Source organism: Bos indicus, chromosome 17 (genome assembly GCF_029378745.1).
Source record: "Bos indicus isolate NIAB-ARS_2022 breed Sahiwal x Tharparkar chromosome 17, NIAB-ARS_B.indTharparkar_mat_pri_1.0, whole genome shotgun sequence".
In the NCBI taxonomy this organism is placed as follows: Eukaryota; Metazoa; Chordata; class Mammalia; order Artiodactyla; family Bovidae; genus Bos; species Bos indicus.
Genome location: NC_091776.1, coordinates 70,126,825 through 70,152,241, shown reverse-complemented (window position 1 = coordinate 70,152,241; position 25,417 = coordinate 70,126,825). Strand labels below are relative to the sequence as shown.

At 43.0% G+C, this 25,417-nt stretch overlaps 1 protein-coding gene across 6 annotated transcripts in view; it reads left to right on the top strand.

The window, feature by feature from the left end:
• Positions 1-25,417, top strand: part of EIF4ENIF1 (eukaryotic translation initiation factor 4E nuclear import factor 1) — a 39,291-nt gene that overhangs the window by 3,301 nt on the left and 10,573 nt on the right. For all 6 annotated transcript variants that reach the window (XM_019977320.2, XM_019977319.2, XM_070769892.1 and 3 more), the window contains exons 3-10: positions 10,365-10,438; positions 12,421-12,548; positions 13,593-13,879; positions 14,179-14,380; positions 17,720-17,895; positions 22,671-22,806; positions 23,021-23,200; positions 23,841-24,073. In XM_019977320.2, the coding sequence (XP_019832879.2) occupies positions 10,365-10,438; positions 12,421-12,548; positions 13,593-13,879; positions 14,179-14,380; positions 17,720-17,895; positions 22,671-22,806; positions 23,021-23,200; positions 23,841-24,073 (1,416 nt within the window). The remainder of the gene's footprint in view (positions 1-10,364; positions 10,439-12,420; positions 12,549-13,592; positions 13,880-14,178; positions 14,381-17,719; positions 17,896-22,670; positions 22,807-23,020; positions 23,201-23,840; positions 24,074-25,417) is intronic.

The window sequence follows — 25,417 nt, the reverse complement described above, 5'->3', positions numbered from 1 at the left end:
CGGCTCATTTAAGAGTTTTTAGTTAATGACAATTACAGGGGCTTCCAGGTGGCGCTGGTGGTAAAGCATCTGCCTGCCGTTCAGAAGATGCAAGAGACATGTGTTCGATCCCTAGAGTAGGAAATGGCACCCCAGTCCAGTATTCTTGCCTGGAAAATTCCATGCACAGAGGAGCCTGGCAGGCTTTGCAGTCCATGGGGCTGCAGAGAGGTGGACAGGACTGAGCACACACACACACACACAGTTTTAGGGTGGCAACTGGGTATTGTCGGGGTGTTAGGTTAGTGTTTCCATGTACATGTTTCTCAACACTCTGGTAATTTCATGTGGGATTTGAGGCAAACTAAGCCTTTTTTCTTTTGAAGGAAGTTTAAAACAGTTCTGTGTTCTGAGCACTATAGTAAATGGTCTGTTGATTCTACTCCTGGAATGATATTTGAGCCATCCTCCTCCCTATCTACTTATTGGGACCAAACTGTTGGAATAAACAAAGCATTTAGTGATGTTTCTGCCTCTCTTTAACCAACTCTTTTAATGAGACTTTTTAACCAACTCTCAGGTGGGGCCCATTCTGCTGGCCCACTGACCATGCTTTGAGTAACAAGGCTCTCATCTTCCGTGGGGAACTTGAAATGTGGTGTTGATGTTGTCAAGGGACTCAGGTGCATAGTTACTCCTCAGGGTTCAGTTACTGTCTGCTGTGCCTCTATGAATGTCTCAGGAACTCATGTAAGAGTCACACTGGGAATTTTCAGGCCTCCTCCTAAGCCTCAGTGATTATTAATTTGGATGGTTATAAGTAGACTTATTATATCACTTGCTATTTTGAGGGTTTTGAGCCCTTAATGTGTAAACCTACTGAGGTCCATTTTGCTAGATTGGCATTTTCCTAAGATCAAAAGCTGTGATTTGGTAGTATTTAAATGGTGCTTTTTTTTTTTTTTTTCTAAGTGAGTGCATTATGTTTAAGGACTTTGGGAAGTTATAGAGTGGGATCCCACATCAAAAGTCATGGATTAAAAATAGTTCAGACAATGGTTCTCAAAGTGTGTTGCTTGAAGTAACGTTTAGTGAAAACTAAAAGTGTTAGCTGCTCAGTCATGTCTGACTCTTTGCCACCCCATGGACTTTAGCCTGTCAGGCTCCTCTATGGAATTCTCCAGGCAAGAATAATGGAGTGGGTAGCCATTTCCTTCTCTGGGGAATCTTCCCAACCCAGGGTTTGAACCTAGGTCTCCTGCATTGTAGGCAGATTCTCTGCCATCTGAGCCACCAGGGAAGCCATGGTTTAGTATCATCTGGTAAACTGTTAGAAATACAAAATCTCAGGCCCCATCTCATAGGCATTGAATCAAACTCTAGGGGTAGGGCCAGCCATGTCTGGCTGAATAACAAGCAATTCAGAGAATTCTGACTCAGATTCAGGTTTGAGAACCATCCGTTTAGAAAACAGGAGGTAGTGAGGCTCACGAGTGGGAAAAGCTGGGGACCCGTTAGCTGCTGCTTACCTTCTTCAGAGGCCCTTTTACCAGCTCTTGAGATGTAGTACCTGCTCTTCAGTTAGTGGTAGCATCTTTTGCCTGAAACACAGAATAGAAATGCTTGGGACTATCTCACTGTTCAGATCCTTGTTTTTTTTTTTCTTCAGGTGAATAAACTGATTCTCTTAGATCGGAGTATTACACGCTTTGTACTATTCCTCTTTTGCTCCTGTAGCTTGCCACAGACTCCTTAATGAATGCTGTCACCTGCCAGTTGGACAGGGAATAAAAGCAGAGGACACTTAGAATATTCAGCTTGATACTGACCAATGTTAAGCCTGCATGTTAAATCTACCACCTGAAAAATAAGTGTTGGATTATCTGAGTTTCCTGTGTGCTCTTCATTGCCTTGACTAGTTATAAACCGGCACCCTTTTGTCAGGGTAAGGATCCTTAAAGGGAACCACGCTGATCTGTGGCTGAGGGGCAGTTGGTTACGGTGCTGCAGCCGCGTTGATGTCTCTGTTTTGCGTTTTGCTCTGTTTGCTTCTGTGTGCGGTGCGACAGCCGCGTTGGTGTCTCTGTTTTGCGTTTTGCTCTGTTTTGCTTCTGTGTGCGTGTGCGTGTTTGTCTTGCCATGCCGCATGGCTTGCAGGATATTAGTTTCCCAACCAGGGATTGAACCTGCGCCCCAGCAGTGAAAGTGCTGACTGCCAGGGAAAATCATTAAGAAAACAGACAAGCAACTGAAGTGGACTGCTTTGAGTAATCATTCTGGCCTTCTTAGAATCAGTTGCGAGACTTGAAGTCAAGCCTTTGAGAATACTGTTTGATTTAAAGTCTAGGTTGAAATCAGTAGTCAGATAGTCAAGTCTTTACTATACCGAGATCTCGTTCAACAACTTCATGGGTGCCTCATAAATTGAGTTAATAGGTGGCATTTCAGTGAGGCACTAAGCTACAAACTTTTAAGCCAACATAAAAATAGGGGTGCTTGTTTATATTGGGGAAGGCAGATTTACGGTACAAAAAAATCACGATACCATGTTAAAGTTTCCGCTGTCCAGAAAACCTAACTGGAAGTTCTTAGAGGGGGCTGACTGATACCACTGCAGACACTGTCTTGCTAGTGCTCTTTCCTACCTGTTCCAATTCTGAATCATCTGGAAAAAGTCAGGATTCACGGTTCCCTGCCCCCTTGGGTATCCTCTCCTTGCTCGTGGTGGGAACTTCTGGCTAGATAAGGAGCCAGTCATTTCACAATGGGAACTTGGGACATAGACATCTGTGGGCAGGGCCTTTGATTCAGGAAAGGTTCTCTGAGAGGAGCTGGCCCAGGGGAAGCCTGTGCAGGGAGCTGGCAGTTTGTTCAGGGCTCCTCGTGGTCTCAATGGACGGAGACAAACCCAGCACTGATGACAGAGCTGCTGGGAGGGCTTGGGTGTCTTCCTTCATCCTCTGGGAGAATCAGTGGAGAGAACAGGGAGCCGCCAAAACCCGCTGCCTGGTTTGGTATCCCCACTCTGCCACTCACTTAACCTGTGTTGCCTTCAGCCATATTCTCACCTCTCTGACTCTCATCCTTGTCCTCTGTGAAATGCAGATAGAACAGTGTCTACCCCATAGGACTTTTGCAGAGAATAAATGAGAAAATGGATGTCAAGTGCTTAGAAAAGTGCCTGACACACAATAAGTGTTAGAAACAGCTTATGATATAATAAGGGTAGGGGGAAGCACTGAAAGGTAGCTTCTTCAGATACCGACTTCAGATCCACATGCTTGCTTTCTGTACGTCACAGTAACCATCTCCATTTTAATATGAAACCATAAAGCAGTATTGCAGATATAGTGCTTCTACCCTGAAAATGATTTTTGTAAGTTTCTTTCTGTACTTATTTACCAGCTTACTTCATGTTCTACATTGCTTTTATCAGTTGTATAAACATGTTTAAAAGCCAAGGTTTATTTTTATTGTATTGGTCAGATCAACAGAAAAAGCAGGCTCTCCTATTTTTTTCCCTATTTCCATTTTCTTATCTTCACATGAATTCTTTCAATAGAAGAAAGTGTGTGCATCAAATCAGCCACCATTAGAGGCTTGGGTTGAATCCAGGTGCTGCATCCTGCAGGATGCTACAGGATCTAGTTTGAACCCTGACCTGCTTGTAAGACCTGCTCTGAATGGTGCCCCTTCAGCAAACTTCGTGAGTGGGGGATGGGGAAGTGCATCCCACACACCCTGTCGGTCATTTACCATTGCCTGGCTGTCATCTCTGGATGCCAGTACCCCTTTGCTATTTTTAAAAGCTTTCTAAGCCTTTCAGAAAAGTCATGTGACTCCTAGGTTGAGATATCAGGTCAGTCAGCAACCATTTGAGAGCCTCATGGGCGAAGCCCAAAGTTAATGGGTGTGTGGAGGGTGGGGACCAGGAGAGGAGGTCAAAGGGGAACCCAGCCCAAATGCTGTTCCAGGGACATCTGCCCTCTTCAGAAAGAGCAGGCACACAGGTGAGGTACTGAGTCATTTCCAGGGTGCTTAGACTCAGTGAAATAGAAATGTAAAGGGTAATCATAAAAAAGTCGGGCTTTGGGGACTTCCTGGCAGTCCAGAGGTTGAAACCCCTCATCCCAAAGCCAGGGGCACGGATTTGATCCCTGGTTGGGAAAATAGGATCCCTGATGCTGCGGGGCACAGCCCCTGCCCCCCCAAAAAAAGCCTGGCCGTCTTACTCGTAGGAATTAAACTCAGCTCACAGAAGTAAAGAACACCTCTCTAAGTGACTTGTGTGAAAGTCTATGTCAGATGGTCAACAGAATGCATAGGATTTCTGCAGAAACTGTGTAAGGCTTTAACTATTGCTTTGGGTTTCTGTCATTTGATTTCTACTTTAATTCTGATCACTGAAAGCGGTATCCATGTTAGTAGTTCCCAGATAGATTGTTTGGGAAAGCTTGACATGTTTTCTTTAAGGAAGGCTGCTAAACCTAAGAAAATACGTTTACACTTCTGTGGGCGTGGGACTCTTAGTGAATTAGCAGCGTATTCTTGCCCAGTCAGGTTTTAGTCACTTATGCAAAAAAGCAAGGTCTTAAAAAAAAAAAAAAAAGCAAGGTCTCAGATAATAACTCTTCTCTTGACCAGATGATCGTTTCAGTAAATCTGTCCACGATGCAAGTTTCTGTAGGTTATCAGAACTCTACAAAAGGGTAATCTCCCATCCCCTCCTGAAGTACTCATAGCGAAGGAACATACTCAGTTCAAAATGAGCACTCTGAAGTATTCTGCTTTTCGCCAAACTTGAAGGTTTTCTTTGAAAGTATCCCAAAGAGATTCCTTTCCAGGAATAATTGCTGTTAAGAACTCCTGAGATGGCAAGTTCAAGAAGACGTCTCTTGAGAGATTGGAGAGCAGTGGGGCCAGGGACAACAGTCATCTGCCTGTGCTAGCCACTAAGCCTGGCACACAGGAAGTGTTCTGTGGACAGTTATGAAAGAGCAGATTTTGTGTTGACTTAGCTAATGGCTTCTCTCCTCCCCACTTATGTGGGGGATCCTCTCAGGATGGAAAACCATCTTAAGCAACCTGAGACATTGCTGAAGGTTAACAGGTTTAGCTCTGTAAACCCCATGAGGATCTCATTTTTCCCCAAATGTTGGGGTAGACGTTGGGCCACATTTTGAGAAACGTGATTGGTTTAAAGTGCTACTTCTTAACCTCTTAGGGTCCAGTGGAGGTCTTTGGATCGCCATTGGAGATGAACACTTATTGCAGAAATTGTACAAATTTGTTTATATGCGGTTTCCTTGATGCTGTGAAACTGGTTTTAGAAGGCCTACTCTCAAGAACAGTGTCTAGTTTGACCTAGATGTTTAAAGATGTTATTTCCAGCAATTATTACAATCCAAGAATTGTTTTGTTTTCCCAGTTCTTGGCCTGTTAATAAAGTAAATGACTCTTTATCCTCTGTAGACAGGTGGACTGTGTTTTGGCCATTGCATTTGGTCAGAGGCATACCCTGGCACGGATGGTGCTGCTGGCATGGTTGGTGCCCACGTGCACCAACCTTCGTGCCCGTAACTCCGTGCATGTAACTCCCCTCCGTGCTCTTACATGCCTGTCAAGTTTGTGCAGTCCCTTGAGCGTTCACACCTAGTACATGCCAAGCATATAGTCAACAGAGAAAACTGGACTAATACGGGAGAGAAACATAAAACATTTGTACCAATCTGAGCCTCTTTTCTGTATCTGAGAGTCGTTTGTGTTTATTAATCTGTAATTAGAGTGATAAATCTGTAAAAAGAGAGAGTAAAACATTAACTTTTGGTAATGGAACCTCTTAGTTTGCTTAAAATTTTTTTGTTCTTGAGATAGAATTCACATACATAAAATTACCCCTTTTAAAATGTACCATTTAGGGACTTTGCTCGTGGTCCAGTGGTTAAGACTCTGAGCTCCCGATGGAGGGAGCATGGGTTTGATCCCTGGTTGGGGAACTAAGATCCCACATGCGGTGTGTCCAATAAACATTTAAAAAAATATATACCATTTAGTGGTTTTTAGTAAATTCAAAAAGTTGTACAGCCATCACTACTATCTAATTTGAGATTGTTTTCGTCTCCACAAACACAAACTCGACCCACTAGCAGTCACCCCACAAAGTTCCCTTCCCCCAGCACCTGGCAACCATCAACCTACTTTCCCACGCTATGGATATGCCCAGTTTGAATGTTGCGTGTAGAGAGAATCCCACAGTATGTGGCCTCTTGTGTCTGACTTCTTTCACTTAACGTAGTGTTTTCAAGGCTTATATTGCATCAGAACTTATTCTGTATTATTGCTAACTATTGCGTTGTATAGGTTTATAATTTTTCAGTTCTCTTTGGTATGTAACTAGTGGGGGAATTGCTAGGTCATGTGTTTAACTTTTTGAGGAACTGCCACCATTTTCCACAATAGCTGCACAATTTTCCATTCCCATCAGCAATGATAGAAGTTTCCAGTTTCTCTACATCCTTGTCAATACTATTTTCTTTTCTTTTATTTTTAAACATTCGTCCTGGTAGACATGAAATGGTATCTCATTTCAGCAAACAGCGATAGTAATAATAGAGAACACCTATCACTTGGGCTCCCTGTTGTTTGGAGTTAAAACATTTCAAAGCCACACTGTTTAGAAACTTTGTGTATTGAGAATATACCTATTTAAGGATGAAGTACATTGCCCTTGGTTTAATAGTATCCTGGGGTTCTTACTTTAATATTGGATTTGTGAATGGTGAAGTGAGGGGTGCGTACTCATCTTTGGGCTGCTTCAAGTAGCAGAAAATTGCAGTGTTTTTTTCCTGTGGTATATGTATAAGTATTTCCTATATTGCAAGGTCCTTCCTGTTTTTACTGGAAAATGTTTTAAGCCCTCCTGTTCTTAGGATTTCGGTGTTGTTATGTCTTCTGTCATCATAACTACTGTGGGTCACCCACCCCGCCCCTCCCTCACCACCAGGCTGTGTCACTCCTACCTTCCTGACGTCGTTCACCACGCAGATTCCACTGGACTCCACTCGCTACTGCCAGTTTGCAGTGGTATGTCAGTGCTTTGGCAGTTTTTTTCAGAATTTTTAGTAGCCTCTAGACATTTTCTTATATTTGGGATTCTGTGCATCTCAACATTCCCAATTTTTCTAGGTATTTCTACCCAATTAATAAGACACAATTCATAAGTGAATCATATGTAAATGTAAATGCCTGATTGATATCGTGGTATTAAAAGTAAAATGTCTTCTGCTTCTCAGGCATTTTGCTATCATGGGAAAACATCTAGGTACCTCAGGTGTATGACGACACTGAGTGATTTCATGGCATGCTTCTATGCAGTGATGCCTAAAGGCTAAGAGAGTAACTCTGCCCCTTCATATTCTCCCCAAGACAGGGGAAGCGGTGATCAGACAAGCAGCAAGTGTTCTGTTGTGAGGCCTGTGACAAGGGTGTTGGAGGGGCCCTGGCACAGTGGTATGTGCTTTTTTGCAAAGCAGTTGTAGCATTTTACTGGTACTGAAGGTTTGGGAATCGCTATTTTTAGTTTACTTGAAGATGTTTATATAAAAAGGCGGCAATGGTTCTGTGTATATGCATCTATATGAGCAGGTGCGTGTGTGTGTAACGTCAGTTCAGTTGCTCAGTCGTGTCCGACTCTTTGCAACCTCGTGGACTGTAGCACACCAGGCTTCCCTATCCATCATCAACTCCTGGAGCTTGCTCAAACTCATGTCAATAAAGTTGGTGATGCCATCCAACCATCTCATCCTCTGTCGTCCCCTTCTCCTCCCGCTTTCAATCTTTCCCAGCATCAGGGTCTTTTCAAATGAGCCAGTTCTTCGCATCAGGTGGCCAAAGTATTGGAGCTTCAGCTTCCGCATCAGTCCTTCCACTGAATATTCAGGACTGATTTCCTTTAAGATGGACTGGTTGGATCTTCTTGCCATCCAAGGGACTCTCAAGAGTCTCCAACACCACAGTGCGTCAGTTCTTTGGCACTCAGCTTTATTTATGGTCCAGCTCTCACATCCATACATGACTACTGCAAAAACCATAACTTTGACTGGATGGACCTTTGTTGGCAAAGTGATGTCTCTGCTTTTTAATATGCTGTTTAGGTTGGTCATAGCTTTTCTTCCAAGGAGCAAGCGTCTTTTAATTTCATGGCTGCAATCACCATCTGCAGTGATTTTGAAGCCCAAGAAAATAAAGTCTGTCACTGTTTCCATTGTTTCCTCATCTGTTTGCCATGAAGTGATGGGACCACATGCCATAATTTTACTTTATTGAATGTTGAATTTTAAGCAAGCTTTTTCACTGCTCTTTCACCTTCATCAAGAAGCTCTTCAGTTCCTCTTCACTTTCTGCCGTAAGAGTGGTATCATCTGCATATCTCAGGTTATTGATGTTTCTCCTGGCAATCTTGATTCCAGCTTGTGCTTCATCCAGCCTGGCATTTCATATGATGTACTCTGCATATAAGTTAAATAAGCAGGGTGACAGTATACAGCCTTGACGTACTTCTTTTCCAATTTGGAACCAATCTGTTGTTTGTGTCCAGTTCTAACTGTTGCTTCTTGACCTGCATACAAATTTCTCAGGAGGCAAGTAACGTGGTCTCATATTCCCATCTCTTTAAGAATTTTTCCAAATTTTGTTGTGATCCACACAGTCAAAGGCTTTGGCGTGGTCAGTCAAGCAGAAGTAGATGTTTTTCTGGAACTCCCTTGCTTTTTCTATGATCCAGCAGATGTTGGCAATTTGATCTCTCATTCCTCTGCCTTTTCTAAATGCAGCTTGAACATCTGGAAGTTCTCGGTTCACATACTGTTGAAGCCTGACTTGGAGAATTTTGAGCATTACTTGGTTAGAGTATGAGATGAGTGCAATTGTGCAGTAGTTTGAACATTCTTTGACATTGCCTTTCTTTGGGATTAGAATGAAAACTGATCTTTTCCAGTCTTGTGGCCACTGCTGAGTTTTCCAAATTTGCTGGCATATTTGAGTGCAGCACTTCAACAGCATCATCCTTTAGGACTTGAAATAACTCAGTTATTCCATCAGGAATTCCATAACTCTGGAATTCCATTACCTCCTAGCTTTGTTCATAGTGATGCTTCCTAAGGCCCACATGACTTTGGACTCCAGGATGTCTGGCTCTGCTGAGGGATCACACTATTGTGGTTATCTTGGTCATGAAGATCCTTTTTGTATAGTTCTTCTGGGTATTCGTGCCACCTTTTCTTAATATCTTCTGTTTCTGTTAGGTCCATACTATTTCTGTCCTTTATTGAGCCCATCTTTGCATGAAATGTTCCCTTGGTATCTCTAATTTTCATGAAGAGATCTCTAGTCTTTCCCATTCCATTGTTTTCCTCTATTTCTTTGCATTGACCACTGAGGAAGGTTTTCTTATCTCTCCTTGCTATTCTTTGGAAGTCTGCATTCAGATGGGTATATCTTTCCTCTTCTCCTTTGCCTTTAGCTTCTCTTTTCTCATTTTCCAGGTATATAACATACCTGGAAGCAAATGAGGATACCGAGTTACCAAACCTCGAATTCTTACACCATTCTCACTTAAAGGAACTTGGATTTCTCAGAGAAATGGCTGACTCTAAGACTAGGACAGGATGGGTACATGTAATGCAGAAAGTAAAAACGTGCTTTTTTAAAAGTAATGGGGGACTTGTCTGGTGGTCCAGTGGTTAAGACTCTGTGCTTCTACTGCAGGGGGTGCAGATCGATCCCTGGTTGGGGAATTAAGATCCTTCATGGCAGGCATCACGGCTTAAATAAATAAAAATTTAAAATGATGGGGTGTGTCAAAAGGATACAGGAGCCAGTTTGAAGAGGCTCTCAGTTTGAGCACCAAAACAGTTAAGGAGAGGCATTGTGAATGTTAGGACACGTACACCAGATAAGTGGTACATGGGTGTTTGGGACGCTTTTTCCCCTTGCAGTTTCACTATTCAATGGAAAGGAAATCTGCCCCTTGTAAGTTGGATTCTGATGCATTTAAGACTAGTCAGGTTAGCTGAACGTTTTGTATCAGCCTGAAGCTACCATGCCTTATCAGCGTTCAGTGTGTGGAGTATATTATTGGATGGAAGTTTATGAGAGAATGTGTTTTAGCAGTAAACTGATCACTTACATCATTTGCCAATTACGCTTGAGTGCCTGTTGAGGACCTTGAGCCGACTTTGTCCTTTCAGGAGTAAGCCAGGGTGTAAATAAATAAGAACTGTGTGAACTGCTTAACGTAGACACTAAGTTACTGGTAACAAAAGTAAGTTGAAAGTATGTGACCCAAGAAATACTGTTCAAAATCACCATATGATTTCTCTTTCTAGGAGGAGCTCTTGGATATTAAAGAACGCCCTCATTCCAAACAGAGGCCTTCGTGCCTCTCTGAGAAATATGACAGGTATTTATGGGGGTCAGCTTCTTTTGGTATAATTTACTAAGTTATACCAAACTTAGTAAATTAAGAGTTGTATTGTTTTGCTAGAATTAACAAGTGGGGAGATTTCAGGGGTTCCCACACGAGTACATTGCAGGTAAGCTTGAACAAAAGTGGCATCTCACTGCACTGTCTTCTTTATCAGCTTCATGATTGATTCGCTAAAGTTCAGAGATAGAAGCTGCAGGGAACTCCAGGGACAACTGAACCAGTTCCCTTTCAACTAACTGGTGTTGAAACTAAAACTAGAAAATGCCTTGGTCCAAGGCACACAGTCACAAAGCAGGGTTGACTTGAGCACAGGAGTCCCAGCCAGGGTCTTTTCTCTCTACCAGTGATGTTTTGCACATGCTTTTGAGGGTCCTTCTTCAAGGGCCTCGGGTAGAATGATCAGCAGAACTCTGAGCCTTTTATCAGCCCCCTCCCCACCAAACAGGAGAACCATTAGGCCAATCAGATTAGCCCTTTTGCATCTTGGGCTCCCTCCAAAGAAGTAGAAAGCTTTGGTTTGAGAAGGCCATAGCTACAATGGTCTGAAATTACAATAACCCTACATTGCATTTCTTACAGTTATCTTAAGACTCTACGGTCACTTAAATATCAAGGTAAATACTTCATATTGGCCCACATTTTTTAAAGAATATAAAGTGTTTAATTGTTTGGTAAAATAGGACATTTTTTTTTAAAAATTTTGTATATGGATGGTTCATGGGGTGCTGAATCTGGACTCCACGCCACTCACCCCCTGGTAAGGGTGATCCTTGAATAACGGCTTTTCCAACTGGTTAGTATTTTTTGCTGAGTCTCAGATGAGCTTGAGTTTTGGTTTTTGGTTTTTTTTTTTCTTCATTAAAGCTGTAATGGGTTTTTTATGCCTCAAGTTGAATTTTCTTGTTACAGCTATTCCTTGGCATAAAATAAAGTTACCATGGGCACACGTACTCGCTTTAATCCTGAAGTGGAGACATTGTGCCTAATAATATTGATAATGATGAAAAGAAGAGACAGAGGAAAGGGCTTCTCATTCTGCTATTTCTTTTCTCTCAGAGAATTAAGATGTATTGGGTTCTTACACTCCAGGTGATCCTTGGTAGGTAATACCTCCTTTGTTAAAGGAGTTTGAGGCCCAGAAGGTCACTGACTCACTGAAGAGGCGTTGCACTGCTGCCCGCTGTGTGGCGAGCGCTGGGTGTCAGGTGCTGTCGAACACCGTGCCGTCATCCTGGACTGTGGGCCTGCGCCAGGGCACAGATGCTCCTGAGAGCCTGTCGTGCCCACCATCACGGGTTGTGGAGGGCAAGTGCAGGGTGCGGTGCTAGTGTGCAGCACAGCCTGGTCTGACCCGGGGGCGCGAAAGTCCTTTCTGGACAAGGCTGAAGGACATAGCTCAGTAAGGGGTCCGGAGGGCCCAGTCAGTGGTGGCAGAGCTGGAGTTTCGTACCAGATCATTAGGCTCCAGAGCTTCTGCTCGGCACACGGCACCGCCTGCCACTCCATCATTAGCATGGGAGTAACAATATCAGACCTAGACTACGCACCTTTGAGGGAAAACCCAAGACTGTCCATAGAAATTCTGGAAGAATATACACCAAGCATTCCAGGAGCTGCCTCTAGTGAGAAGATTAAGGGACTTTTTCCTCCCTGTACTTATCTTCAATAAACTGAGTAATCAATATTTAGGGAGCATTTGTTTGTATAGGACAGGGGTAGATACACTTACTCTCAGACCACTGCTTTTCAAGTCTGTTGCTGTTACATGAACAATAGCAAAGTACTGCAGAATTTGTTATTGTTTTTATTTTGAAAGAGGGAACCGTTCTGATGGCCACCGTGAAGCTTTATAGTGCAAAGGGGCTTCCCTAACCTGGCACCTGCAGTAGTAGAAGGTAGACTACCTGTGTAGTTTGTGGTGCAGGAGCTGAACCATGGTGCCCTTTGACTTGCAGTGATGGTGTCTGGGACCCTGAGAAGTGGCACGCCTCCCTCTACCCAGCTTCAGGGCGGAGCTCACCGGTGGAAAGCCTGAAGAAAGAGCTGGACACGGACCGGCCTTCCCTGGTGCGCAGGATAGTAGGTAAGCAGTCTCCAAGAGGTGGGAGCTGCGATTTCAGAGGCAGTGCCCTTCGCTTCTGGCTTCATTCATAGCTGTGAGAGTTTTAGGCGTTGGGAGAAAGTACCATTATCAGAAAACTGACTGAACAGTTCATTTATGATTACCTGGCAAGTAAAATCATAGCCCTCCTGTGTGGCCATGGTGGGTAGATTTGCTTTTGTCTTCTCTGAACAGTAACTTTAAAAGAGCAGAAGTTCTAGATTTTGATCAAACTCAGTTTATCATTTATTAAAGTAGATCGTGCTCTTGGTGTCAAAGCCTAAGAAAATTGTGCAAAGCCACTGTCATAGATTTCCTTCATATATTCTTCTAGAAGCTTTGTAGTTTTAAGGGTCACATTTATATCTGTGATCCACTTTGAGTTAATTTTTATATGTGATAGCAACGTGAAGATAAGGCTTTCTTGGCATATGGATAGTCAGCTGTTCAATACCATTTGTTGAAGAGAGACTTTAACTTTTAAAGTAGTTAGTTTCAAATACTGACACCTACTATAGTTTATTAATTGACGAAACATTTGCTAATAATTATACAGATAAGAATTTAGTTAAGGGACTTCCCTGGCAGTCCCGTGGTTAACACTCTGCGTTTCCCCTGCAGGGGGTGCATGTTTGATCCCTGGTCCGGGAAATCCCATGGACAGAGAAGCCTGGCAGGCTGTGGTCCAGGGGCTCACAAAGAGTTGGACACCACTGAGCAACTGAACACACACACCAGGACTAAGATCCTGCATCCCATGCTGTACAACCCCCAAAAAGAAAGAATTTAGTTAAAAGGACTGTGGAGATTAATCATGGAAAGTTACTGATTATGAAGTACATTTCTCCCTCCAGAGATGAAGCAAAAGGCGCACGCTTTGTTAAAAATATGTGAACTCTCTGGCTGTTTCAGTGGTGACTCTTTCCCAGGACCCCAGTGGCCACCAGTCACAGACACACCCCTACCCCAGGGAGGAGAACTACCCTTGCTGGTTCACCTGACTCTCTCTTTCTGGCATCTTTGCAGATCCACGAGAGCGTGTGAAGGAAGATGACTTAGATGTTGTTCTCAGCCCACAGAGACGCAGCTTTGGAGGGGGCTGCCACGTGACGGCAGCCGTCAGCTCCCGGCGCTCAGGAAGCCCGCTGGAGAAAGACGGCGACGGGCTCCGCCTGCTTGGCGGACGCAGGATCGGCAGCGGGAGGATCATCTCTGCTCGGACCTTTGAGAAGGATCACCGTCTTAGCGAGAAGGACCTGCGAGACTTGAGAGAGAGAGACCGCGAGAGGGACTACAAGGACAAGCGTTTCAGGGTTTGTCTCCTCGATCCTCTGGCACCTCTCGTGTGCACTTCATTTATACCAGTGTGCTGTGTGACGCTGGGTGAACACGGCCCATCTTAGTCTAGAGGGAGGAGCCATGATGCTGGGTGAACACAGCCCATCCTAGTACAGAGGGAGGAGCCGAGAGCTGGGGTGGGGAGCAGCGTCAGGCCACCACAGAGCATCTTCATCGCGCTACCGAGCATCGCTTAACTCATCAAGACTTGGACTGAGGTAGAAATGCCTTGACTAGAATCTTACTTTTTATTTTGCATTGTGTACTTTTCCAGAGGGAGTTTGTGGATAGTAAGCGTGTCTTTGGTGAGCGTAGAAGAAACGATTCCTACACAGAAGAAGAACCAGAATGGTTCTCAGCTGGACCCACGAGTCAGTCCGAAACCATTGAGCTGACTGGCTTTGATGATAAGATACTGGAAGAAGACCATAAGGGGAGAAAAAGAACGCGGCGACGAACAGCCTCTGTGAAGGAAGGTCAGCAAGACCTCTGGGAGGGAAAGCTCACTGTTCTGAAATGAGACATGTTTATAGTTGGCTTAACTACACTTAGAGATAGGCAGCAGTGTTAGAAGTGGCATGTTTTGAACAGTGAAGCTGCTTCCTGTGCGTGAGTTCACTGTGTAGGCCGTACGTCTCCTCAACTTGTGTCCTGCCTGCAGGGCTAAACAGAGCAGTCTCCCCACCTAGTAAGAGCACTGTGTACACGAAAGGGCCCCCCAGAGGTAAGAGTATGTGATAGAAATAATAGGGGTCTCGTTTATTGAGCCTACATATACTGGACATGCGATTAGCATTTTGTCTATATAATCCTACTTCTAACAACCCTGTGAGGTAGAGGCTGTTGTACCCATCTTAGAGCAAGTGGAGACATAGGTGGCTCCATAGGTGGACGTTGAGGAAGTGAGTAGTGAAGTTGAGCAAGATGCTCGTGCTTCTGAGCCAACCTCCCTCATTGTGGTGGTAGGCCTTCCTAGTCAGCTGTCACTTGGCTTCTCCCAAACTCACTTTTTCAGGCACCTCCCTGGCTAAACTAAAGAAGCCAGAGCTGAAGTATGAGGCATGCCTGCTGCAGGGTGGAGCTCATAGTCATGTTCAGGGCAGTGATCAGGCTGGTGGTCTTGGGAGGAAGCAGTGAAGAGGCAAGTGGGCAGCTTGAGAGACTTTGAAGTTAAACTGCCTTTGAGAGATGCTTTTGTCTTGTCTCAGTTAGGTGAAGGCAACGCCACCAAGTGTGATCTGTTCACCTAATTGTAAAGATCAGGCTTCTGGTGAGAAAAAGCCAATCTTTTTCTGAACTAAAATGAAATATGAATTTCAGCCATTGCTGTATCAACAAAGAAGGAACCAAAAGTAGCGAAATATATCAGTAGTGTCACCTCCTCAGCTCACAGATGCAAAAAGAGACAGGCCTGGAAAGAGGTGACAGCGGGGCCCCGGCCCCGTGGGTTGAACGGCAGAGCCTCAAGCAGCATCCAGGGCTCCTGCCTCTGTCACCGGCAGTGGTTAATTGCCCTACCGACCGTCTTTAAGATGAACGTGTCCTGTAGTTGCCTCTTGGCTGCAGGAATGAAAAGACAGGGAGGGCCGATGAGTGCCTTTGAGCCCATTTACAAGTGTATTTTAGCTTTCCATTGAACTCCGTGTGTTGAGTTCCTTGCAGGCACATCACAGTGCTAGTATAGCCATCAACAAAACAGATGTGTTCTTTGCCTGCGTGGTTTTAACACAGTGTGTGTTGAGCACCTAGCATAGAGGGCCCAGTGCTAGGTACTGTATATATGGTGATGAATTGAAGTTTGAATGTATTGCACTTAAAACAGAAAAAAAAATTATCTGGAAGGAGGAAATGGTTAAAGCTCTCCATTGATAGAAAATTTTAATTTGTGTTCTCTCTAATGAAAAATCTGTATTCATTCTGTACTTCCCTGGCTGCCCAGTGGTTAAGACTCCTCCACACTTCCACTGCAGGGGGCATGGGTTCGATCCCTGGTCAGGGAACTAAGATAATGCCACATGCTGCACTGCAAGGCCAAAAAAAGAAAAGCATATGTTCATTCTGAAATATGATAAAACCTAACTTTAATTATCTTTCCTGGGTCCCTGGCTTTGGAGACCATCATAATAAATGGCCAGTTGTGTTCGTCTGCTAGAGCATATTCCTACCCACTCTCAGTTGTTAGACCCAGTTTGCTCTCAAGCTGGCATAAAATTACACACAGGGCACTTCTGCCGCTTGCAAAAGCCATTCATCTGTTAAGAGATGCTCTCATCTCCACACAGGAGAACAGAAGAATCACTAAAGCTTTTCTGTGAGCATTTGAACTAATTTCAGACTCTGCTGGCTCTCATTGTGAAGTAGGCAGACAGGTTCCGGTAGGTTCGATGAGTGAGAAGCTGCTTTAGTGGAAAAGAACACAGACTTGGCACTGATCAGGCTGTTGTTTGCCTTTTCTAGGGTTTGGTTTCTTTGTCTATAAAATGAGGAAACTACCTCCACCGAAGTAGTAGTTTTAGTTAAATGTCAGTCGGCCTCTGCTGTCTGGCAATAAGTGTCTGCTGACCCACTGCCTTGTCCGAGGCACAAAAACGCCACCTCGCTGGGGCCTTAGGCCCTCAGAAGGCCCAGGCCCTGAGGGGGTGGGCACCTCTGCCGCCTGGGCACAGCACGGAGCACCACGTGGTGGAGCACTGCTGCCGCCCTGGCTGCCACCCCCGCCTGACAGTCATGACCTGGGTGAGTGGGTCCCCCCACCTTTCAGTCGCTGTAGCCCCTGCCTTGCTGTCTAGCTTTCTGAAGTGTTGTTGGAACCAAAGCAGACGCTAGCACGTAGCCTCTCTTGGTCTAGAATATCCTGGCTGAGTGATAACAAGACTGCAGGCCTGTGGGGGCCTTTCGAGAGGGGATGGGCACTCTTGTGTTTCCCCCTAAGAGGACTTCGTGTCTGCTATGATCTTGAAACCATAAGCAGCTCTTCCACAGGTGCTTTTATAGGGAAGGGCTTTGGGAGCTCTGTCCTTCAGATTAAAAGGTTGAGTTTCCTGTATCTCTCAGTGCACTTATTTTAAAAGAAAAAAAAAGGGTTTGTTTTTATCTGAAGGATTTTGTTTTATGCCCCATCCTCTGGCTAAAACTAAGATGTTAGCTTCCCTTATCTTCCCATCCTCACATCTGGACGTAACTGTGTTTTACACGTACCAGGCACTGTACAGTAAGGCAAAGCCGACGAGTCTCATCAGACTTTAATATAGTGTGGTATGTACTCTGAGGGATAGCACACATATTACAGAGAAGGCGGTGATTAATTTTCTGGTAGGGTAAAACTGGGTAGGCAGGACATACTTCCCAGTGAAGGTTTGAACTTTGCCTTGAAGGATGAACTACAGTCAGTAGGCAAGTGAAAATTGCCCTTGGATTAGGTTTCACATAACTACTCTGACTTAAAGTGTTAATGCAGGCGCATGGGTGAAAGCAGAGCCAAGTCAATTTGGTTCCATTCATATAAGATATGCTCAAAGATTGTCCTTTTAAAAAAAAAATTAGAAGAAGATCCACTGCATTATGGACAATTTGAAGACGGGGCAGAGGAGGGACCATAGCCCTTGCTGAGTCAAGTTGGTGTTGTGGCTTGGTACTCAGGCTTTCTCCTGCCCTGGCCCCCGTAGGAGCCATACGTGGCAAGTGCTGCACCGGTACAGGAAGTCTGCTTTTAAAGTCACCCGCGGCTCTTCTGCATTCGTAATCGTGCCGAGGCCACCGAATACCTCTGGAGCAGTGTGCTTGATCAGACTGTCTTTGTCCGGTTTTGCTTTCAGGCATAGTCGAGTGCAATGGAGGAGTGGCTGAAGAGGATGAGGTGGAGGTCATCCTCGAACAGGAGCCTGCTGCTGATCAGGAAGTGCCAAGGGAGGCCGTCTTGCCCGAGCAGTCCCCGGGAGAATTTGACTTTAATGAATTCTTTAACCTTGATAAGGTGCCATGCTTGGCTTCGGTGAGTGTAGCAGCATGCTTATACTTAATCACAATTGGATCAGCCAATTGGGATTAAATTTGACCTGAATCTTTAAGATTCTATTTAAAAGTTTTGTTTTGCTAGATGATTGGGAGGTTTTTTTGACTTTTATTCTTAAATATTATTTGAATTTTTGTTGGCTTTGTTTTGAGAGGCTAAGTAGAAATGATTGAGTGAGGATTCTGTACCAGTTAACTCTTTCTCCAGGCTGTTAGCATTGGACTAAGAATTCTTCAGATGTTTAAGAACATTGCTTCTATTTTTAAATAGTCAAGTGTTTGTTGTAAAAAGTTACTGTGGAGGTGGATTTTTATAACTGGTGGTCAGTACCACACTGATCTGCATTCCTCGGGTATGGCTGGTTAGGTGGTACCTGTGTGATGTGATGGTTCTGAAAACCTTTTGTGGAAAGGAACGTGGGACACCATCACTGTTGCTGTTAAACTGCTGAGGTCTAATCTTTCTCGACTTCTAAAATAGAAACAATAAGATATCCCACATCTGCTCTTCGTCCCTGCCCTTGCCCCGTCCCCTTTGACCACTTAGGGATTAGCAATGCTTCATCAAATTTTCAGAGAAAATACAAAACTGTGACCTATGTCCTCAGAACTCTGTAGTTGTTGAAACAGTGCATAGGACTGATGAGATAGAATTTTTAAGGCCATTTGACCAAGAGCAACTGTACATCTTAGACATCATTTATAGGACATGAAATACAGCTAGTAAGTTTGGCCAGTCCTTTAGAATTATTGGTTCACAGACTTTAACTTACTTGACTCCTCAACTACAACTGCTTCCTGGTCGATTATTACATGAGTGGACAAAACTGGGCATGACCAAGCAGGCTGCGCTGTCCTGTCTCCTTTGTCATCTGCCTGCTGCCCAAAGCCTAAAAGATGCCCACCCAGAACAGGTGAGCAGACATTGCATAGCACTCACAGGTGTAGGGCCACAGGTGAGTGCTAGGGCTGCTGCTGCTGCTAAGGCGCTCAGTCGTGTCCGACTCTGTGCGACCCCAGAGACGGCAGCCCACGAGGCTCCCCCGTCCCTGGGATTCTCCAGGCAAGAACACTGGAGTGGGTTGCCATTTCCTTCTCCAATGAAAGTGAAAAGTGAAAGTGAAGTTGCTGAGTCTTGTCCTACTCTTTGCGACGCCATGGAATAATGGGCCTATGGAATGCAGCCCACCGGGCTCCTCCGTCCATGGGATTTTCCAGGCAAGAGTGTGCTAGGGCAGTAGAGCTTAAATTCTCTATGGTGAGGACCAGATATTGTTTCCAGTCCACTGAGGACCAGTACTTTAGTATAAAGTAAAAATATCACAGCAATGCCAGATCGCTACCAAAGTTTCTAAGCACTTACTGCAGCTCTCTGAACTTACCTTATTGTGGACCAGCCTGGCCCAAGACCACACTTGTCCACGGAGCTGGTCAGGAGCAGGTGGAGGGTGGCTGCAAACCAACTGGCAGCTGCCTGGCTTTGCTGCTTAAGTTCTAGCACAGTTTTAACTGTTAGTCTCCTAGTCTGATATCTCGCTTACAGTGAGCTGACTAGTAGTCCTTTGGCTCACTGAGCAGAAGGGTTGCATCCAGATGTGAGTTTAATTTACCCGATATAAAACCGAGTGGTCTTTTCAAATTCTTAGGGGACAGTAATTTTTTTATTTTTACACCAACTGTGTTTAGTGACTTTTTTTTTTTGCATTCTCTTAGAAGACAATGGAAATCTTATTGTAAAAAGTTTTCACAGCTAAAGGTCAAAATTTAGAGGCCTGTACTTGGCTCCCACTGTGAGCACCCGTGAAACTTACCTGTGTGTCTTGACAGAGAATTCAAAGCTGAACTTGTAATGATAGGTAACATGCATGCTGTGCTGTTTTAGGCTCTACATTCAACAGGTCATTTAATCCCCAGAAAAACCTTGTAAGTTAGATTACAACTGTTCCCGTTTCATAGATGACGAAGCAGGCACAGAGAGATTTAAATCACTTTTCTGAAGTCACATAGCTAGTAAGTAGTGGAAACTGAATTCTAGTTTTTGTACTTTGAGTTAAGAGTTCTTTATTCCAAATTCCCCACAACTGTACTGCCTATAAAATATAAACGGGAGGAATGGGAGCTGAGCACTGTCTTATCCTTTAGCCTCACCCTCAACCAAAACTTGGTTAATTCTGAATAGGAACCTAGGCTAGGAATTCTCTCCAGGTTTTTCATGGAGGTACTTACTCACTAAGGTATGTATTCTACAATAGGTTCACTTAAAAGCAAAGCTGGGATCAGTAAAAAGAGATGCTCTGTTTGTGCTTTATAAATAACTAGACTCATAATTCTCAGAAAATGACCAATCAGTTGGGGAAGATAAGGGCAATATAATGTTTGAATATCAACAGACAAATTATATAAAATGTTTGAGATAGTACCTGGCACTTAGGCCCCATAAATACTGGGTAGAAATTGGCATAAAGAGAATTGCACCTATATTTGTAAGTTACATTTACTAGCATTACAATACATTAGAAGCTGACAGCCACAAAAATCTGTACAAAATGAAAATTTGGATCACATGTGCAAATAATTTCAGTCAAATAAATAATGAAAAATAATTTGATTTTAGATCTGCACCTCTTAACCACAGAGCCTGACAAACTACAAGTACATAGAACTGTCAAATGAAGGAAAACGAAATCAAAACAGAAATCCTAAATCACTTAGTGATGAACAGGAATGAGACAAAGAAAAACCTTGGTGGTATAGTCAAAAGTATGCTAAGAAGAAAACAGGTAGCCTTAAATGCATTCATTAGAAATCCAAAGAAAAATCAAACCAGAATGAAGCAAATACAAAAATATAGACGTTTCAGTGAAAGTGGAAAGTAAGAAAAGCATTGATCAGTAAAAGCTAGTAATTGTCAAAGAGCAAAAATATTTCACAGTATCTGTATCAGCATAATATGAATCCTAGGATATGAGCGGTCTAAACAACCTCTGACAGACCAAACTAGCAGTCGTATGGGTGACCTTAAAAATGCTATTAAAAATGTCTAGAAGGAGCATTTGAAACATACCAGACTGCAGTTCACAGCCTCAAAGACTTGATTAGAGGAGGATGTGGGATGTAGCAGCATTCAGCTGAGCATTGTAGCATCCCAGCTGGCCCTGTGGCAAAAATGACTGACCAGATTGACTCTTAGGATTCTTTTTGGCTTCAAAATGTTCTAGTTCTTGAAATTGGCATTTCCAGTAAACATGAGTAAAAGCGACTTTGTTTCTGCGTATGTTTTAGCTATAATAAAACTAAGCTTCTCTAACAAAGTTGGTCACTGATCAAAGTATGGAAATGAGTTTCTCAACACTTACTGTCAAATCCTTAGAAAATATCCAGATACCTTATATTCACTTTCTTTACTTTTTCACGTTCTTCCTGTGTATCTTCTGGCTTTTCTCCTATACAGTACGATCAGAGGAAATAAAAACAAAGTACAGTGCTAAGCTATTTTTGCTATTTGTAAAATTTCAAACTCTTTCTAAAATTAAAATATTTTAAATAGCTGTAGCTTTTATTTTTAAAAATAACCATTTTTCACCAAGGCGGTTGTGTTTTGGGTACAGTTCCCAATTTTTCACAGTGAAACATCACTTTATAATGTTTATCTTAAAATTTAATGATTGCAAATTAGTACACTTGAAAGTCGGCATTATTCAAGGTGTAAGAGTTTACAAGTGGAATGTGATTGAATCTGCTGAACAATACCTGCGAAGACAGAAGTATGAGTTCTAGATTTCAGATAAAACAAAGTCCCTAACTCCGTCATATATGTACAAGTCTTGGGGAAAAACCTGTTTGCTGTTTATGCCTTATCATCAAGAATGGGCCTCATTTTTGGATTGATATTTGCTTTATCTTGTCTTTTCTAAATATTGATCAGAGCACTGCATAAAGATCAATTTGGGTATTTAATTAGATTTATAATAGGGTATAACTGAAAATTTCTTTCCAAAAAATGCTTAAATCTAGTTTTCAAGAAGGACTGGTAATAGAAATTACTGTTAAGAAACACTGTTGAAAAATTATTTCTGATCATAATGCATCATTTAATCACTCTTATTAAACCAAAAACTATGGAGGTCAGATTTAAAAGAAAACAAACACCTGAAACTTTCCATGAAGTTCAAACAGATATTAGAGATCATTTAAAAGTCTGTCTTTCACATTTTGACACTTCTTAAACTTTGACTTGGAAATATGAGCTCTGCTTTTTTAGCTTTTGGGTTCTGAAATTAGCAGCATTGGATTTCACGGTGTTTATTACAACCTTGAGGGTGTTGAAGTTTGAAGCAAGGGTTTTCTTTCATCAGCTCTCCACACCTGATGCTTAGTTAAAGGCCACTCAAGGTTGGCAGCGGAATGCTTTACTTTGGTGCTGATTTTGATTTTGAAACTGTGCCCTCTTAGAACATTCATGGATTTTCTAATGAGGCAAATGATAGAAAATCAGAACACTTTCTGTGGCAAAGAGGTTTTGCTTTATATGCTTAGAAAATACATGGTTATGCCCAAGTTTGGGTTACTCAGAAACGATCCAGGAGGGGAAGAGAAGTTAAAGATGTTCAAAATCCTAAGTTCTGAGGGTGTTTGCCTTCAGGTCAGCAGCATCAAAGGAAGTTTCAAAGTAAGTGACCCTTCCTTAAATTTTGAACCTTCTTGTCCTTTTCACCTGGAAACTGTTATCTTAGCTTCTTTCATTTCTCCCTTTAGATGATAGAAGATGTTTTGGGAGAAGGTTCAGTCTCTGCCAGTCGGTTCAGTAGGTGGTTCTCTAACCCGAGCCGATCAGGAAGCCGATCCAGCAGCCTTGGGTCAACACCTCATGAAGAACTGGAGAGACTTGCAGGTACAGTTGCTTCAGATTCTGTCCTGGACATAGACTTGAGCTTTCCTTAATATGGTTCATTTCATCCTTATTAGTCAGGGGTCCATTAGCATTCATGGGTTTCTGGATACTGAAAAATATCCTTCAATTTGTGTCATTTTAATATTGTTGAAGATGTGTTTCTGTGCTTTTTTGAAGACCAATTAATTATACATATATTAACTTGCCATGTTAGGTCTGGAACAAGCCATACTCTCTCCTGGACAGAACTCGGGGAATTATTTTGCTCCTATACCATTAGAAGACCATGCTGAAACTAAAGTGGATATTCTAGAAATGCTACAGAAAGCCAAAGTGGATTTAAAGCCTCTTCTTTCCAGCCTTTCTGCAAATAAAGAAAAGCTTAAAGAGAGCTGTAAGTGTCTGTTAGAGTCTGTTTTAGGTATTTAAAACATTTGGATGCTCAGTCTTAATTAAGGCAGAATCAGTTCTAACAGACTGCTATTTCATCAAAAGTCAAATAGATGGTGGGTTTTGTTTAATGTTCTTCAAAAACACTTATCAAACAGTACCACCTCTTTTGAGAATCTACCAGATCAACAGGTCATTGAACTCTGTGGCAAGAACTCTTCTTCTAAGTCCTGCTCACCTGGAGCCTGAGTAGAGCCCTCCAGTGAATATTCAGTCCTCCTGAGCATAACTTGGCAGCTGCTCACACCTCTGCCCTGGGTTGCCGTGTTCTTGCTTAGGTTATAAGCCCTGAACATGCAGCCTTGATGCTAGAATAACCATCGTGCAGGCAGCACTCTCGTTCTTGTTGGGCTGTCTGGGATTCCTGTCCCTCATCACGAGTCTCCAGAAGACTCTTTATAATAGACATCCTCCTGCAGGATCTCGGTGCCTTCAGTTTGTCTGTATTTGTTACCAGTCTTTCCTGACAACTTCAGTTCAACTGTGAAATAAATCATTTTCACCTTATCCACCACAGAGTACAAAGAGAGTTCCTACCACATATTCCTTTGCTTGGCTGAACCTAGACTTTCTCAACCTTTCAGCACATTCAGGGGTTGTGCTTTCCGTGGAGGAGGTGGAAGCAGGGCTCAAGGGCTTGAAGGTTGACCAGCAAGTGAAGAATTCGACCCCCTTTATGGCAGAACATTTAGAGGAGACCCTGAGTACTGTGGCCAGCAATCGACAGCTCAAAAAAGACGGAGACATGACTGCGTTCAACAAGCTAGTGAGCACCATGAAGGCAAGTGGGACTTTGCCTTCTCAGCCTAAAGTCAGTGTAAGTATTTGGCACAGACCCCAGCCTTTTCTCCTTTTCTCTCTTTCTATTCCACGTCCCATCCAATAAATGGATTTTTTAAAAGGTACTCTGAGTAAGTTGGAAATTCTTTAGTAGTCACTTGATCCTCGATGCTTTTGTGTCTTCTCCAATTAGCACTGTTCTGTTGTTACTTGAGAAAGCAGGTTTATCTGTATGTATTGTGCATGACAGTAGAGAGACTGATGGATTCAGATATGACTTGCTTATCTTAACTCAGTGCTTAAAAAAAATGGTGTAAAAATACCTTTAGGGATGAACTCTAGAGAGAGTTTTCTGTTTCTTCAGCTGTTTGCTGTTGTTTAGTCGCTAAGTCGTGTCTGACTCTTCTGCAACCTCGTGAACTATAGTCTGCCAGGCTCCTTTGTCCATGGGATCTCCCAGCGAGAATACTGCAGTGGGTTGCCATTCCTTCTCCAGGGGATCTTCCCTCTCCAGGGATGGAACCTGCATCTCCTGCATTGGAGGATTCTTTACCATTGAGCCACCAGGGAAGCCCTTATTCAGCTACTTAAGTTAAAATAATGTTACCATATTTTTATAGTAAAATCTTTTCACTACTCCTAATTGCTCCCAGATACCTGGGATTATTTGCTTTCTTGATTAGGTAGTTGACAGATATACATGGCATTTGTAAAGTATCTAAGATGGATTTTTCAAGACAGTTGCATTCTGTTTATTTATTAATAGAAAAAGCTGTGACTCCAAACTTATAAAACACCTTTAGGCATGAAGTTGGGTTACAAGGTGATTGTATGTCAGTAAATTACAGGTGTGTAGCCCACACTAGTCTTCCGCATAACACATTTAGAGGGTGCCTCTTAGCCACCGTCTGTGTGTTACTATTGCTAACCCTTGATGATTACAGAGTGAAAGGGAAACAGTAAATCAAATAATATTAATTAAAAAAAAAAACAAAAAACATAGACTTATTCTAGTTGCTAAGTTATCGCAAATTTACCAAATTGAGTTTTGCCTGTTTTTCTTGACACCTTCTTGTCTGGGAACTACTGGTTAACCATGGGGGAAGCATGTGTTTCATTGTGCCTGGTACCAAGGGAGAATATTTTGAATCTGATATTTGATATCTGAATTTGATATTTTGAATCTGACTAGCTGTTAGTGATAAATCCTAACAGAGATACCATTGTTCCTGGCCTACCTACCTGACTCTCTACCTCCAGAAGGGGACATTGCAGATAGGTAGAGTTATTCCTGTGTATCTGACCACACCATGCCAGCTACAGGGGAATGTTCCTTGTAAGCTGCTTTAAATAATTTCCATGCAAGGAACTATTAGATGTA